This window comes from Venturia canescens, chromosome 4, assembly GCF_019457755.1.
Source record: "Venturia canescens isolate UGA chromosome 4, ASM1945775v1, whole genome shotgun sequence".
NCBI classification, from domain to species: Eukaryota; Metazoa; Arthropoda; class Insecta; order Hymenoptera; family Ichneumonidae; genus Venturia; species Venturia canescens.
The window spans coordinates 15341689-15356072 of NC_057424.1; the positions used below are offsets into that span (position 1 = coordinate 15341689).

The following is a 14384-nucleotide window of genomic DNA, read 5'->3' on the forward strand; positions in this document are numbered from 1 at the left end:
GCGACAGATTTACATCGAAGCTGAGAATGGAGAGGTCAAAGTTCGAAAGAGCCTGTATAACGAACATCGAGAAACGTTGTTAGCAGAATAACTGTGTTTCGATGAATAAAAAAAAATTGTCAACCGGCAGAAGGAAAAAAGATGGTAGAATTTCAAGAGCACTTAATGGAAAAACTGTGAATAAAAAAGAAACGCGAGTGAATACATTTTGTTCCCATACTCGTAGCACTTTCGGGAAATCCTTCAAACAGGGCGAGGAGGGGTGAAAAAAAAGGTTGAGCTTCTGAAATATGAATCCCCGAGCTCTGACCGTATCCGCTTTACTTTTTCAATGGTCCATTTATTTTTTTACTTCACTCTCGCCCCAGCCGCGCTCGCTCCCTCGCTATACGTGTATTTTAACTTTTTTTTCTCTGTACATTTTTTGCCCTATTTTTTAAATGCACGACATCGCGTTTGCACTCTCACCACCGTCATCTCGCACCACTTTCTCATAAGCTTCGGCTCACCTACGTGAACCGAACTCTCGCTCCTCTTCCCCCCCCCACTCCTTCTCAACGAAATTAATGATTATCCAACGAAAATTAATACAAAACGTCTCGTGATAAACCGACGCTTTGTGAAATGGTGCGGTGCGCTAACACCTGCGCCAGCAGAGGTGCTCACGACAATGGAAATTTTCACTCGGCCCAGCGAGAACTTGCCATTTGTCAAGTTCATCGTATACGTATACAAATTTATCATCATTCTTCGTATTCATACACATTTGTACTTTAAGTTATTATTAATAGTACAGCCTTATTCAGCGAGGAAGGTTTCATTGTTTCAGGAATAGATAAAGTACGATGAAAAGTTGCGTGCTCGAGAATATCGAGGAAACTCTCATATTGCTTCTGCCCTCGTGAATATATGCGCACTCGTGGAAGCGTCGAGTTTTAACATAAGTTCGGGAGCCGATTAGAATTGACGAATTCACGTATCGCAGGTTCCGAAAACACTGCTATGGTTTTGGAAGTCATTCGAAAATGTGGGTCTCGCGTGACGAGAGTTGGATATTTGTAAAAATGATTCTCTCGTGGGCGATCGAAGTGACTCTTTTGTATTTTCATCCGGCGCTAAGATATTCCGCATATTTTACTTCCTGACTTCCTGAATTTTTCATAAGCTGGAATCCGAAATCTTTGCGATGAGAATTTGGAGGGTCAAAGCGATGTGATTATAACGATGGGACTTTGGCTTGGCGGAAATGTAACATAATCTCTTGGCTTTTCAAATTCTCGTAAGTTCCAAACGTCTGTTCCTTGTTTTTCAGGGAGAGGGACTTAAGAATTTTTGTGATTCTCTCACTTTCCGTCTTTCTTTCTCACTAATCATCTCTTTACGTCTCTCGCTATTTCTTGGGGGTTATAACTTGGATTTCTCAACATTTTTCTTCCACTACGATATTTTTCTTGCCCCCTGCTTTCCCCCCCCCTCTTTCTCGACTTTGCTTCCTGAACTTCGCTTTTCATCCGCTTTCTTTCATCTCCTCTAATTACAGCTTCCGAGCACTTGATTGCACCGAGAAATTTTTACTATTCACATCCCGCCTCAACGAAAAGTCTTGTAACGAGATGGAAAGAAAAATGCATAGAACAGATTTTCTCGCCTCGGCGATTAAGCATCGGTAACGGAATTACGCAGGAGCCCGGCCATTGGCTTATCCGATGAATCGCGAGTCACTGGATCTTCATGTTTCCACATTTATACCGGGAAAAAAAACTCTCGTTCGACCTAAACACAACTGCGAGTGATATTTCTCTGTAGATGCGCATTGAATTGTGAAAATTATGGTAAATCCAGTAAAAATTTTCAGTTCCTGCGGAAAAGGGAAAACAGCATCGCCAGGCTTGACAAGGTCACGCGTATCGGCTCATGCAGTCGTCAAACTTTCTTTGACCAACGGATTAACGAGAAATCAATTCTTCAGTTTTCATTATGCCAAATTAATGATTCGTGATCGTAACGAGAGACACACCGAATATATGGAATATTTAACAGAAATTAGAGGACTTCGTGCATTGTTTATCAAAGTTCTTTTTTGACAAAGAACTTCCCCAATTCCTCAATTTTGGGGGTCCGAAATGTATTGAAATTGACACGATTCGTTAATGCGTTAAACGAGTCGATTTGACCCTTAAATTTATTTAGTAACACAGTCGAAGTGAATCAATTATTTTGCACGTTGTTCCACGTTGTTATAGCTTTGATAAAAGCTCCTATTCAGCTCTCCGTCCAAGCAGTATATACGTATCGGTTGAAATTCGCGGCCGCTAGTTTTGCACGTGGTTGTAACGCACGACCGCAACATTATCGTTGCAACGTCAGTTTCAGTGGTGAAATTGCACATTCGCACTGTGCAAGCAAGCCTCCCTCTGAAGCTCGGTTTCGTTGCATCCGTCATACACGTGAATGCATTTATCGTCGAATATGTTATAGTACGAGGGAAACATTAAGTCAACTATAACTTCGTGTATCGCGTCATACGTTCATATTTCGATACTGCAAGTGGTGCTGAATCGTTGAAAACATTTGGCGAGGCTCGCTTTTTCCCGGTGTTTCCTAAGAAATTCCTCGGGGTTCAATGATCGTAGTAAAAAAAGTGTTTCTCTTTGGAAAAATCCAATTCCTCGAAGTTCCCGAGGAAAAGAGTTGAAAGCAAAAGTTTGAAATTCCTCGTTGGGAAAAGTTCATTTAATCCGGCAATTCCCTCGATCAGCCTACACTCGGTATACGATTTTACACTTCACATTCGCGCACACCAACACCCCCACTGACCTTTGTAAATGCGATCTATGCTGTGTGTACGGATACTGACCTTGTCCATCAATTGGCGAACTATTCCATTCCACTCGCCGGTCTCATAATCGTAAACGCCGTACTTTCCGTCAGGCACAAGTTCGATCCTATAGGTGAAGCCGACCATTTGGGCAATCTCCCTGAGAAGGTCGATGCAGAAACCCTCGTAACGTTCGTTACCGCTGAAATTTCCTTGGCTCCTCAGCATTACGTACGGCTGTTCCTACGGGTGCGATAAAAGAGGAACTCTGGATTTTTCTACCTGTTTTAACCCCTGCGCCCTTTACCCTTTTCTCTTATGCCTGCTCTTTTTTTATTACGACTCTATTTACGAGCGTGTGTGTGTGTGCGTTTGTGTGCTTCTTTTTATTTTTCCCACTGTCCTTTTTCGCGGTTCGTTGCTCGAGGAGAGTAAAACGTTTTGTGACAACGGGACCTCGTTCTCGGAAGATCGACGAGGTCTCGCTGAAGAAAGTGCTACATGTGAGCAGCACGAGAAAGCGGTGAAAATTTTCTCACTTGAACACATCCAGCCGGGCGGGATCTTTAATTGATAATAGAATGACACAAATGAGATGAATTGGAGGGAAGAAATTTCGAGCCTCCTACTTGTTTTTTGCAGATACTCTCCAACGTTCTGTAATTGGCGTGACAAAAAATCGTAATTCCGGCATCGAGTGTTCGTTAACACGTTTCTAACCGTTCGAACTCTGACGAACAATGATCAAAGCAGTTCGAAATAGCGAAACAGCCGGTACCGCCAGACCTTTCCACTCGAGTATATCTTGATCGAATAAAATCGTAAAGGGAGCAGTGAAAAACGAGAATTTCCCATGAGCGTCGAGTGTCTCGATATATTCTCATCGAATATCGGTGAGGATGATGTATTTGTTTGAAAAAAATGTATTTCAAGCGAAATGACAGTGTGCGGGGCTTGGAAAAATGTTCGAATGAGAAAATTATGGATAACGCATGATTTTCAACAGTGACGACAGTGACTTTGATTCTTTGACTCGAAAATTATTATCGGAATCACACACGTGAGAGAGAGAGAGAGCTCAAAGGTAGCCTGAAAAGGGGAAAGACACAGAGATTTAAAAGCTTCGACAGTTATTTGCGAGTACGACGCGAATGAGTGAAACTCGTTGGCGATGAAATTGATTCGGCTGTTATCTCATTAGAGCTCCCATCTATTGACTCATTAATCACCTGCGTACAAACGGACGGATAAAATGACTTTTAGGGTTGCGAGGAGCACAAAACACATTAAAACAGATACAGACTTATCAGAAAAGAGGACTTCACGTGAAATACACGCTGCAGTTAAATACACATTTGGCGTTTATTCAATATTCGGCCCTACGGTGAATTCTATACGGTTTGAATTATACGAAAGATTTTACGAAAGGAACGTCGTATTGCTCGGAGAAAACTACGTCTAGCTACGCATTAAGTTGCATCTATTTATTTGAACACGATAATCATTAGCACACACACAGGAACACTAAACATCGAACTTATTATCGTAAATAAGCGATACACATGTTTTTCTATTTTCCTGTAACTTCCTTTCTTTCGAATATTCATTTATTAAGGTAGTTCATGCACGATACGATTTTATTATGAAAGTCTTGAAATTTAGACAGAGTTTAAATGCGTAGTCGACTGACACGCATATCAAATTTTAAAGGGTTCGTATTATCGATTATTGAGATATAAACGTGTTTTAAATATAAATAAAAATACACAGGGTTATACGGACTATGCGTAAAAAATCGCTCCTCTTTCCACATAACGAATGAACGCTTCTTACGAAGTTTGTGAAAAAATACACAATAACAATGAAGTATATAGTGGAGGTTTGGGAAAAAATTCGAGACGATTATCTTACTAGTAATAAAAATTATTACGTCAAAGATTGAACGAAATTGGTAATGAGCACTCGTATAACCTCACATTTGCTTTTTTCGGCATTTTGTTTTTTCTTGGCTTGGCCCATTCCTGTCACAGCCTTCTGTCTTTTTATTAATACTTTTTTCTTCAGCCATTCCCCTTTGTGTTTTCTCTTTGCGCTCTCTAGTCCGATTTTTTGCATAAAATACTATAGCATTATCGCTATTAATTAATGGCTTGTAATTTCATTCGCCAAAAGATAAGTTGAAAACATTTATTTACAGTTTTGAATGAATAACTGTGATGTTAATTTATAGTGATAATATCTTCAATTAGGAAGTGAAAATCGATCCAATTTAGACACCCATAAAATACGATCTTACGGGCATGATCTACCTTAACTTGATGAGTAAAATACGAAAAAAATCGAATGAATTAGTGAGATAAATTTTGGGAATGATTTCTAATGTTCTACTAATTTTACGAGCAAAGATGTTTTGACAAAAATTGCATTCGTTTTATTGAATTTAAAGTGGTTTTGGCCCAATAACGTTTCCGATTGTCACAATAATTGATTTTCTTCTCTATGTGTTCACCACGTTTGCGAGATTTTCTAAATTTTTTTTTTTTTGGGGGATTTGATTTATCTCCGTACATACACACGAGATCGAGAAGTCACGGTGAGAAATGTGTGAGAAAAACAAATGAAAAAATTAAACAAACCAAAGCATACATGTCGCATGAGTTCATTGACCATGCCGTTCCATTCCCCGGTTTCCGGATCTCTAGCACCGTATTTTCGATCGGCAACGAGTTCCAGACGATACGAGAAGCCTACGTCCCTCGCCACCATTTCTAGGAGATCCACGCAAAAACCGTAAAACCGCGTGTTCCCCGTGTAGTTCTTTTCGTGATGCATCATCACGTAGGGTTTCTCCTGGACCCCCTCGGAACAAGTTAAATTAATGAGGACCACGCACCGGTGACACCGACGAACAAGTGAAATGAAAAAATAAACGATAGTAAAGAAATAGCATGTGATAAAGAAGAGAAATGAAAGCGCAATAATGGAGAAAATAAAGTGAGATTTGATGACGAAGTTTGATGAACGGTTTTCCATGAGCGATTGTGGATTTCAAAATCGAATTTACAGGATCGCTTATGGTTAGCAATGCTTTTGGAACTTTATCTAAATTCTTACAAAATAACCAGACGCGAGAAAATGTTTTCGAATGATCAGTAAAATATTTTGACAATAAACAACGATTTAAATGATGATTGTGGATGTTTAGGATTTGCTGCGAATTACGTGGCTCGTTGTAGCGGAATAAACGCGAAATTGTGTCTACCGAAGGTGTTGAAAAGTTTGGTATCTTGAAAAATAATATTTGCAAAATGTATAAATGAGATAATAAATTGCTTAAATTATTCAAAATTTATTATCCACTCAGCTCCGTTTCAATTTTCCCCATAAAAACGAAAACTCTATTGTACGAAGTTATAAAATTACACGATTCATTCTCATTTTCTTCGATCGTGTTTCAGAAGAGGTTTTAAATTTCTCTAGAACGCGTATTATGTCATGGATTTTGGGAGTCGAGTTCTGCAAATCTCGACGCGATTCGGGTGGGGTGACGCGCAGAGCACCGTTTGTTATCCTAAGGAATGATTTCCCACGGGGTGTCCCGAAGAGGGTACCTGCCTGAGTATATGCATTTTTATTCCATTATATGAGCCATGAATATCAAATCAATTGATCGTAAATGAGGAGTGCTGAGCACACTCGTTCGAAGGGGGATCATTATATTTTTTAAATCCGGAGGCGTATAGCGATAAATATTCGTCTAGAGAAATGATTCACGTTGCTTAATTTTTCTATTGATAAACCAACATTTCTCGTAATTCATCGATCGAGCGTTATCAAACGTGCATGGAAAAAAACAATTACTTTTCAACCTCGAAATAAAATTTGTCGTAAATTCTTTTTTTGCATTCTATGGAAAGGAACATTTTACTAACCAGGATAGTAATGACGATGAGAGTCACGTTTGCAATACCAGGCTCGAAAAATGCTGCTCTGTCTGTCACATTGACTCCGGCCCCAGGTTGCCATTCTCCGACCTTCAATGAACGAGATAAAAAAATCTAATGCATCAGTTCGCCCGATGTTTGGCCGAAAATCGTGTCTGGATCATTTACATTTTGACGTATTGCTTTTGAAACCTCCAACTCGTTTAGTGCTCGACGAAGCTTCAATTTTCAAGCTCCGCGCATTGAAAGTTTAAAGTTCGCATGAATGAATGCGAGGACAAAAGCGAGCTATAAAGTATTGATCCTCATGATTTTAAAAGCAATACGAGCCTCCCAGGAGCCATATATAGTTGCAACTTTTATGTTGTTCGGCGTGCCCTGTTATTTCAATCGAAATAATGTGGACGCAAATAGTAGCGAATGAAAAGTTCAGTACAGTTATGTATCACGAGTTACCTTGACTAAAGAGTGCTGCTTGAGTTTCAGCAGATCCAGCTTGAACTGGATTCTCCTTCCCTCCTTGAACTCTATGGGTCCGGAAATCCCCTTCATCTCAACCTACAATAAAGACGATGAAAACTTATTGTTAGTCGATATCAAGGATCATTTAGTGCAAGGTATATGTTTGCTCATACATACATCGACGTTCTATACCGTGCGCGAAACTCAACGGAATATATTACAAGGCGAGGGAGAATCTTCAGAGTCTATTGCAAAAGAGGATTGGAGGCTTACGGAAATTCCCTGAGAAGTTGCTACCACCATCGGAACATTTCACGATAACACTTCGAAGGGGGCGAAGCTTGCTTTTAAAAATTCCGTACTTAAAAAGTCGTTACGGCCCCGGTCCAACGCTTATGCGCGCGTTCCAATGTATACAAAAGTCGCGAAATATCATGAGACACAGAAAATATCAGATTGTGTGTACGGTGTCGTTATCCTTCCGTATTTTCTTATGAGAGTGAAAAAGAATCGTATAGTAAAAAGACGTATCAAAATATTTTCATGTCCCCATAATCATTTCTGTATAAGCTACATTTATTTGTTTTATCCCATCGTCATGTGGCAGGAACAACGTGCCGTGATATCGGGCAGAAAAGTGAAAAAAAAACTCGGTGAATTCATTGAAAGAGAGGGTTTTCTTTCGTCATAAAATTCGGACTGGTTATTCTGTAATTTGGAATCATCGATCCCCTTGCAGAGGGTAGTAAATCCTGAGTTATTGCGTTTTTGTAAAATCGTTATAGATTTTCGTACAAGCTGCTTCGACAGTGATGCCTCTTCATCACGATTACGATGATGGAATTTATTGTGAAAGTTTGCAAGAGTCTTTTACGCTTTTTCTCCTGCTGCTTTTTTTCGTACTCGTAAAAAATATCGCTGCCAGGCTTGGCATCTGAAAATTCCTAGAGTAGAAGATAATTTTTTGATGCTGGAGATTTGATCCTGCGTTTTAGAGCCTGCTTCACAAGTCCGAAGCATATACAGCGTTATAAGTGTGCATGTATGTGCACGTGAGTGAATATATATGGGACGTGAAGCAGACAACAGGTTCAGAGAGGACCGCGAAGGTCCTAGTGACGTTATGGTGTGTCTGCCCGTTGGGTGTATGGGGGTGACACCCTACTGTCGTCCCTTCCCATATAAGAGAAGGCAGCAAGATAGAGTATATCTTTCGCACGCGACGGGAATATGAGTGGGTGGCTTAGCGAAAGCTGAGCGCTTGGGATGGACTCGTCTCCCGGTGTTTCACAGACTTAACCCGAAAACTTCCTTTACGTGACCCTTTTCGTCGTTCTCCTTCCCTGCATGTACGAATCCAGCTTCAGGGCCTCCAAAGTGGACGAGAAAATTTAGCTTGACATAAGCACGCACACACACGCACACACACACACACGCGCGCGCACACAGACACAGACGTGTATGAAAATTTATCCGGGCCATTGGCAGGGAAGTGGACGAAAATATGCTGAATTTGTCTTTCAATATTTAGGTGGAAATCGATGGGATTGGAAAAAAGTTATGGTGGATGGGGAAATGCACTTCATTGTGGGAATGGTCTGAAAGTGATTTCTCACGCGTGAAAGTTTCGTCTGATTGAAAATATCACAGTGACGATTACAGTCTGCAGATAAAAAGATTCGAGCGCTTCTGCATGCTGCATAAACCTTTCATTTTCCACACCCCCGGAGACTTTTGATCCTCCCTCACTCTTCAGCTGTTCTCCGCAGACCACGTATTCTAATGAAATATCTAATGAATTTCCTCGTTTGCTTGGGACACGAGTGTGTATCCAGCCAAGCTGCACGTTCACATGCGCACACATGACTGTGCAGCCAGGACGCTCGCATTGTCGGTTACAGATCTTTGCAAAGTACTCGCTCTTTTCCTTCGTTTGTAACCGAGGCAACATTAGCCCACACAACCACTTAATTACTTGCTTCAAGTTAATTAGTCTTTTGTACCCGTCTCGCTTTCCCTTTCTCTGTCTCGACGCCTCTCGAGCATGCATACTAACTCTCCATCCAGTCTTCCAGCAATTTTATTTTCTTATCCACTATATTTACCGAGCTCACAGTGATACTACGCTCACAGAGGTGACTGAATGCTGAATATGCTAAGGGGACATTAACTTTTTACATATACCGGTGAGCGGAGCTGTTACCGTAAGAAGGAACCAACCCAACGAGGGGTCTTCACGAAAAATAAAAGATGATATCGCATTCACACATTTCTCCGCGTCATTTCAACTCGATCCGAGATAAAAATGAAGACTCGTTAACTCATATTCAAGCAATGGACCAATGCTGCTGGTTTTTAAATCATAAGATTCTCATTTGTTTGAGCAAAATTACTTCCCAAAAGGAATATATAAACCACTGGAAGGATTTGAAAAAAACGGTAAATATGGAGAAGCGCAGCTTTTCCCAAAACATATGATGCATTTTTCCCCACATTTTTAGGGAGAGATGCACCTCTGAATATTTATGAGGAAAAAAAAGTTCGTGAAGCTAACCCCAATTCGGTGTAATTCTGCTCATTTTCGACTGAAGCAGCTGGCATTGTAAACGTACGCGACTCGTTATCTCGATTCGTAATTATGGCGAACGTTTTATTGGTTTTGTTGGAATTTAGGGAGTGATCTACTAGTTGGTATCAAAGGGATCATTTACGAGGTATCGGTGCGAGAGTCCCGTGCTTTTTCTCCCTCTTTTTATTGCATTATTCGCGAATTCGTATCGTCGACGAGTACAAATAATTGAGGTATACATTGTGGAATTAAACGTGTGCGTTTCTATTAATTTACAATGTCAGTGAAGGCTGCCTGAGGCAGTTTCGAAATGGACAAATTGATCGCTCTTTTTCTACGGTTCAATCGAGCTGGAGCAGCGGCGCTGGTTCAAACGCTTCATGCATTTTGTTATTTCGTGTATGCTTTTACATAAACCAGGCAATCGAATGCTGTGTGCGAGCAGATTGTATATGTGACGTTGAACTAACGACGAGATAAATTGTATCGGTTTTCATACCACGTGTCGATAAACACCTCAACCTGTTAACGCTCTTGTATACCGATAAAGATTTGACAACCTATCGACGTCAGTATTTAATACTCTTTTGTTCCATGGCAATAATGCCCAGGGATTTTACAATTTTTCCACATTAAAAAAGCTGCGCGGTGAAAAATAACAAATGAAAATTTACGAGTACTGCGTGCCTGACGATACAAAAAAATCAAAGTCGATAATCGAAATTGGATTTACAGATGGTCGCTTTAAAATGAACCTTCGTACAATTGGTTGCTGGTGAGGTGGGTAAAATTGACTGGGAAATAAAAACGCTGTTTCTGTCTTCCCAGCAAACGTACGTTCAGAGAATTTTCTCAACCCGTCGATTTCCTATTAAAAATTTTTATTTTATATCACTGACATCCCTGCGGTGTCGAACGAAAAAATCTACGATTGGAATCTACATCTGCCACGGCTCTATGATCGACAGAATGTGTGAATAAAATAATCTCTCTGGCTAACTAAAGTAGTTCATGCACGAAAAGATTTTCTTAAGAAAGTCTTGAAATTTACATAGAGTTTAAATGCGCAGTCGACTGACACGCATATCAAATTTTAAAGGTTTCCTCTTATTGGTTATTGAGATAAACGTGTTTAAATATGAAAAAAAAAACACAGGGTTATGGAGATTATGTGTAAAAAATCATTTATTACGTTTCCATATAACGAATGAACGCTTCTTACGAAGTTTATGAAAAAGTGTACAATAACAATGAAGTATTTAATGAAGGTTTGGGAAACAATTCGAGACGATTGTCTTACTAGTAATAATTACGTTAAAGATTGAATAAAATTGGTAATGAGCACTCGTGTAACTTCACATTTGCTTATTTCGACATTTTGTTTCTTCTTTGCTTGGTCCATTCTCGTCATAGCCTTCTGTCTTTTTATTAATACATTTTTCTTGATACATTTCCCATTGCGTTTTCCCTTTGCGCTCTCTAATGGGGTTTTTAACATAAAAAACTGTAGTATTTTCGCCAGGGACGAACTAAATTTGGGGTTCAGTCAGAGATGGATCCCCGATTAATTAATGACTTGTAATTGTGGAAACGAAACATGAAAGAGCAAGACGTATTCGAAATGTGATAGCTCATATTGAAAAAAGCAATGATAAAAAAAGCAATTCTTTCTTAAAAAATCATTGAAAGTAAAGAAAAAGAAAATATCAAGAGAAATGACAGTTTTGTTCGCGAACCTCGAGGAACGAAGTTTATAAAAACATTATAATTCGTTTAAAATTGAATTTGAAAATAAAGAATTTCAAATTTATTATATCCGATCCTACATAATTTCATTCGCCGAAAGATAAGATGAAAAAATGTATTTACAATTTCGAATTAATAACTCTGACATTAATTTAAAGTGATTATATCTTTAATTGGGAAGTAAAAATCGATCCAATTTAGATACCCATAAAATACGATCCTTCGGGTATGATTAAATTCCCCGTTGAAGAGTGCGAGATCCCCATATACTCCGACTGGAATAACGCATTGCGTTGACGTACGGACGTGTGAACGCGAATCTAGAGTGAAATCGTCACAGGGTGCACGCGACAAACTATCGCGATTAATACACACGTACATGGACACATGCGTTCGAAGGGACGATTACAGTTCGTTGATCGTGGGCTCGTCCTTAGAATTGAAATGGACACGCATATGCATACATGCGCCTGCGTATATAGTTAGGTGTCATGTAGCACGAGGCTGTAGCTTCGAGCGAGTACATCGCGGCGTTACGATTCGTGTGCGGTTGCCCAAAAGGGGGATTACAAGCAGCAAAGGGCGTCGAAGCGAAACTGTTACTTGGCACGTTTCCAAATATCGTCTAAATGTCTCTCCCTCTCCCTCGCTCTCTCCCCCTTTTCCCGTCAGTCATTAGCATTGCAAAGCAAAATCATAAATAGCAGCCTAAAGACCGCAAACAACAAGGAATCGTGAGACTTTAAGCCACGACGAGTTAATCATTGTCACAGCGATCCATTAAGAACAATAAAAAATATATTATTATAAAAAAACAGCAAGAACTTTATAAAAAACACAATCGAGTTGATCGAAAATAAAATTCGCGTCCTTGCACTGCCCAAATCGGTAAATCGAATGATTAATAAATCAACTGTGGGATAAATTCGTTATCCGAGAAGCGTTTTGACTAATCTCATATTTCACCCTCTCGTGGGACCCACAATAAATCAATTAAGCGAAATTACTCCGGTGGAACTGCGGAGCCAGTGAATTATCGAAAATTGAATAGCATTTTTCGAAAGCGCAAATATCCATTGCTCCGAGCTGAAGTATCAAGATTCCCAGATATTTTCTACCCCGATAACATACCCGCGCGCCGATGCCCTTCCCAACCGTGGGTGTCCGACTATTCAACGTCCATATCCACTCAATCTCCATGCTGCACCGATCGTGCTCACATGACATGGAAAATCTGCGCGAAGATACTTCCCCCGTGTGAGTATCACTCGAGGTTAGTCGTGAATATTCACAGGGCTGCTCGAACCACCCCGTTGTTAAAGAGGCCAAATATGGATGCGAGGACAAAGAGGGACAAAGTCAAACTTGGCCCCTGAGCAATCGCGTTTATATAACCAGAAATCCGGATACCGCTAAGTCTCGTTACTCCCTACGTATCAATATACAAGGTGTCGAGTGTGAATCGGGGGAGAAAATAATCTGACAATCCTCGAGTCCCTGAAACTGGAAGTTCTTGATTTTTTAACCTGTAACTAAAGTGCTTCGGCTCTTCGAATCCAGCTCAATATTTTTCTGGTCACCGAAGCATCTTAAGCTATCAACGATCTCGTGTGAGCCTAAAAATTAACAAAACGCGACAAAATCATCGATCAAAGTCGCCCTTCGAAGCGTCCAACTTTCCTGTGAAAAATCTTGTTTTTATTGCTGTATCATTTTGTCGAGATGAAATGATGTGGATCGACGTAGAACACCCTGTACATATGCAAAATTTTATTAAACTATGTGCATATACATGTGTGTTTTCCATAGTCGTAATACATTGGAAGTGAGCACAAGGATTGTCACAAGGTATAACCGAGTTAGTTATGCAGGTCTCTAATGGGCATTTCGGCAGCGCTCGGTGAATCCGCACCGTCGAAATTACCGTCCACCAAGTGGCTTAATTGAACCGAACGAGAAGTAATTGCGATGGAAAATGTACGTATGGGCTACGTACAAGTTTACATACTATCTGCGGCCTTCGCAGTCGCAAAAGGACTCTTGTTAAGGGAGTTAACATGCTAAACGTTGGGAGATACGACATTCGGAATCTCAAGTGGTTAAATATGTGCTGAGATATATAACTGATAAGGTATCGATGCTTCACGGAAAGGGTTGCAAGGGAACTGCAAAGTTTCGAGCATGTATACAGTGATTCTAAGTTTACGCTCATTATGTCAGTCTTTACTTTACCGTAGACTGCCAACTTGTTTAATCTTATATGACGTGAGCTCAGAAAGGTGGAGAATTCATAACGAGGAAGGGAATTGAACGAGGTTTGGATATCGAATGTTGGTTGAGGTTAGTGCGAATTCTAATGCTGACGAAAAAAGCTTGTTAGAATATTAAATTATCGGGGTTGGGGTGGAGATAAAATTTTAGAATTATTAAAATTTCGAACAGCTAAAATCATCTCGAGTTTATAAACTTCGAATGACAATACTCGGAGACAGATGAATACGACTAGAGCTTTGAGTGTCGAAAATAAATAAAGTAGAAACTTCAAGGTTCGAAGCACGTTTACATCGAAAATAGAATGTAACAATCGCCCATAGAACGACGACTAAATATCGTTTTTCCGAAAATTCGAGTATCACCCTTCCCATTCATAAATTACTACAATCAGCACTATTGCGAATATTCACAATTTCGAATATATAATAACGAAAGACTGAATATTAGCGAGGTTCAAATACTGAAACACCAAAAAGTCGAACGTTAGAAAGTCGACCGATCAAAATAAAGAAATGCAACGGGGCTCAAAATACACGCGTCTCACTCACTCACTTACTCACAATCAGACTGG

The 14384-nt window shown here is 40.0% G+C and overlaps 1 protein-coding gene across 5 annotated transcripts in view; it reads right to left on the reverse strand.

Annotated features, from left to right (window-relative positions):
- Positions 1-14384, reverse strand: part of LOC122409531 (glutamate receptor ionotropic, kainate 2-like) — a 102838-nt gene that overhangs the window by 6771 nt on the left and 81683 nt on the right. For 3 of the 5 annotated variants that reach the window (XR_006260719.1, XM_043417166.1, XM_043417163.1), the window contains 3 exons: positions 7219-7320; positions 6751-6852; positions 2858-3061 (listed from right to left, as the gene is read on the reverse strand). Coding sequence is in view for 4 of the 5 variants with exons in the window: in XM_043417166.1 (XP_043273101.1) it covers positions 2858-3061; positions 6751-6852; positions 7219-7320 (408 nt within the window). In the remaining variant the exon portion in view is untranslated. Of the gene's footprint in view, positions 1-2857; positions 3062-5464; positions 5669-6750; positions 6853-7218; positions 7321-14384 lie in introns of all 5 variants that reach the window. The other 2 variants (XM_043417164.1, XM_043417165.1) reach the window with 2 other exon arrangements.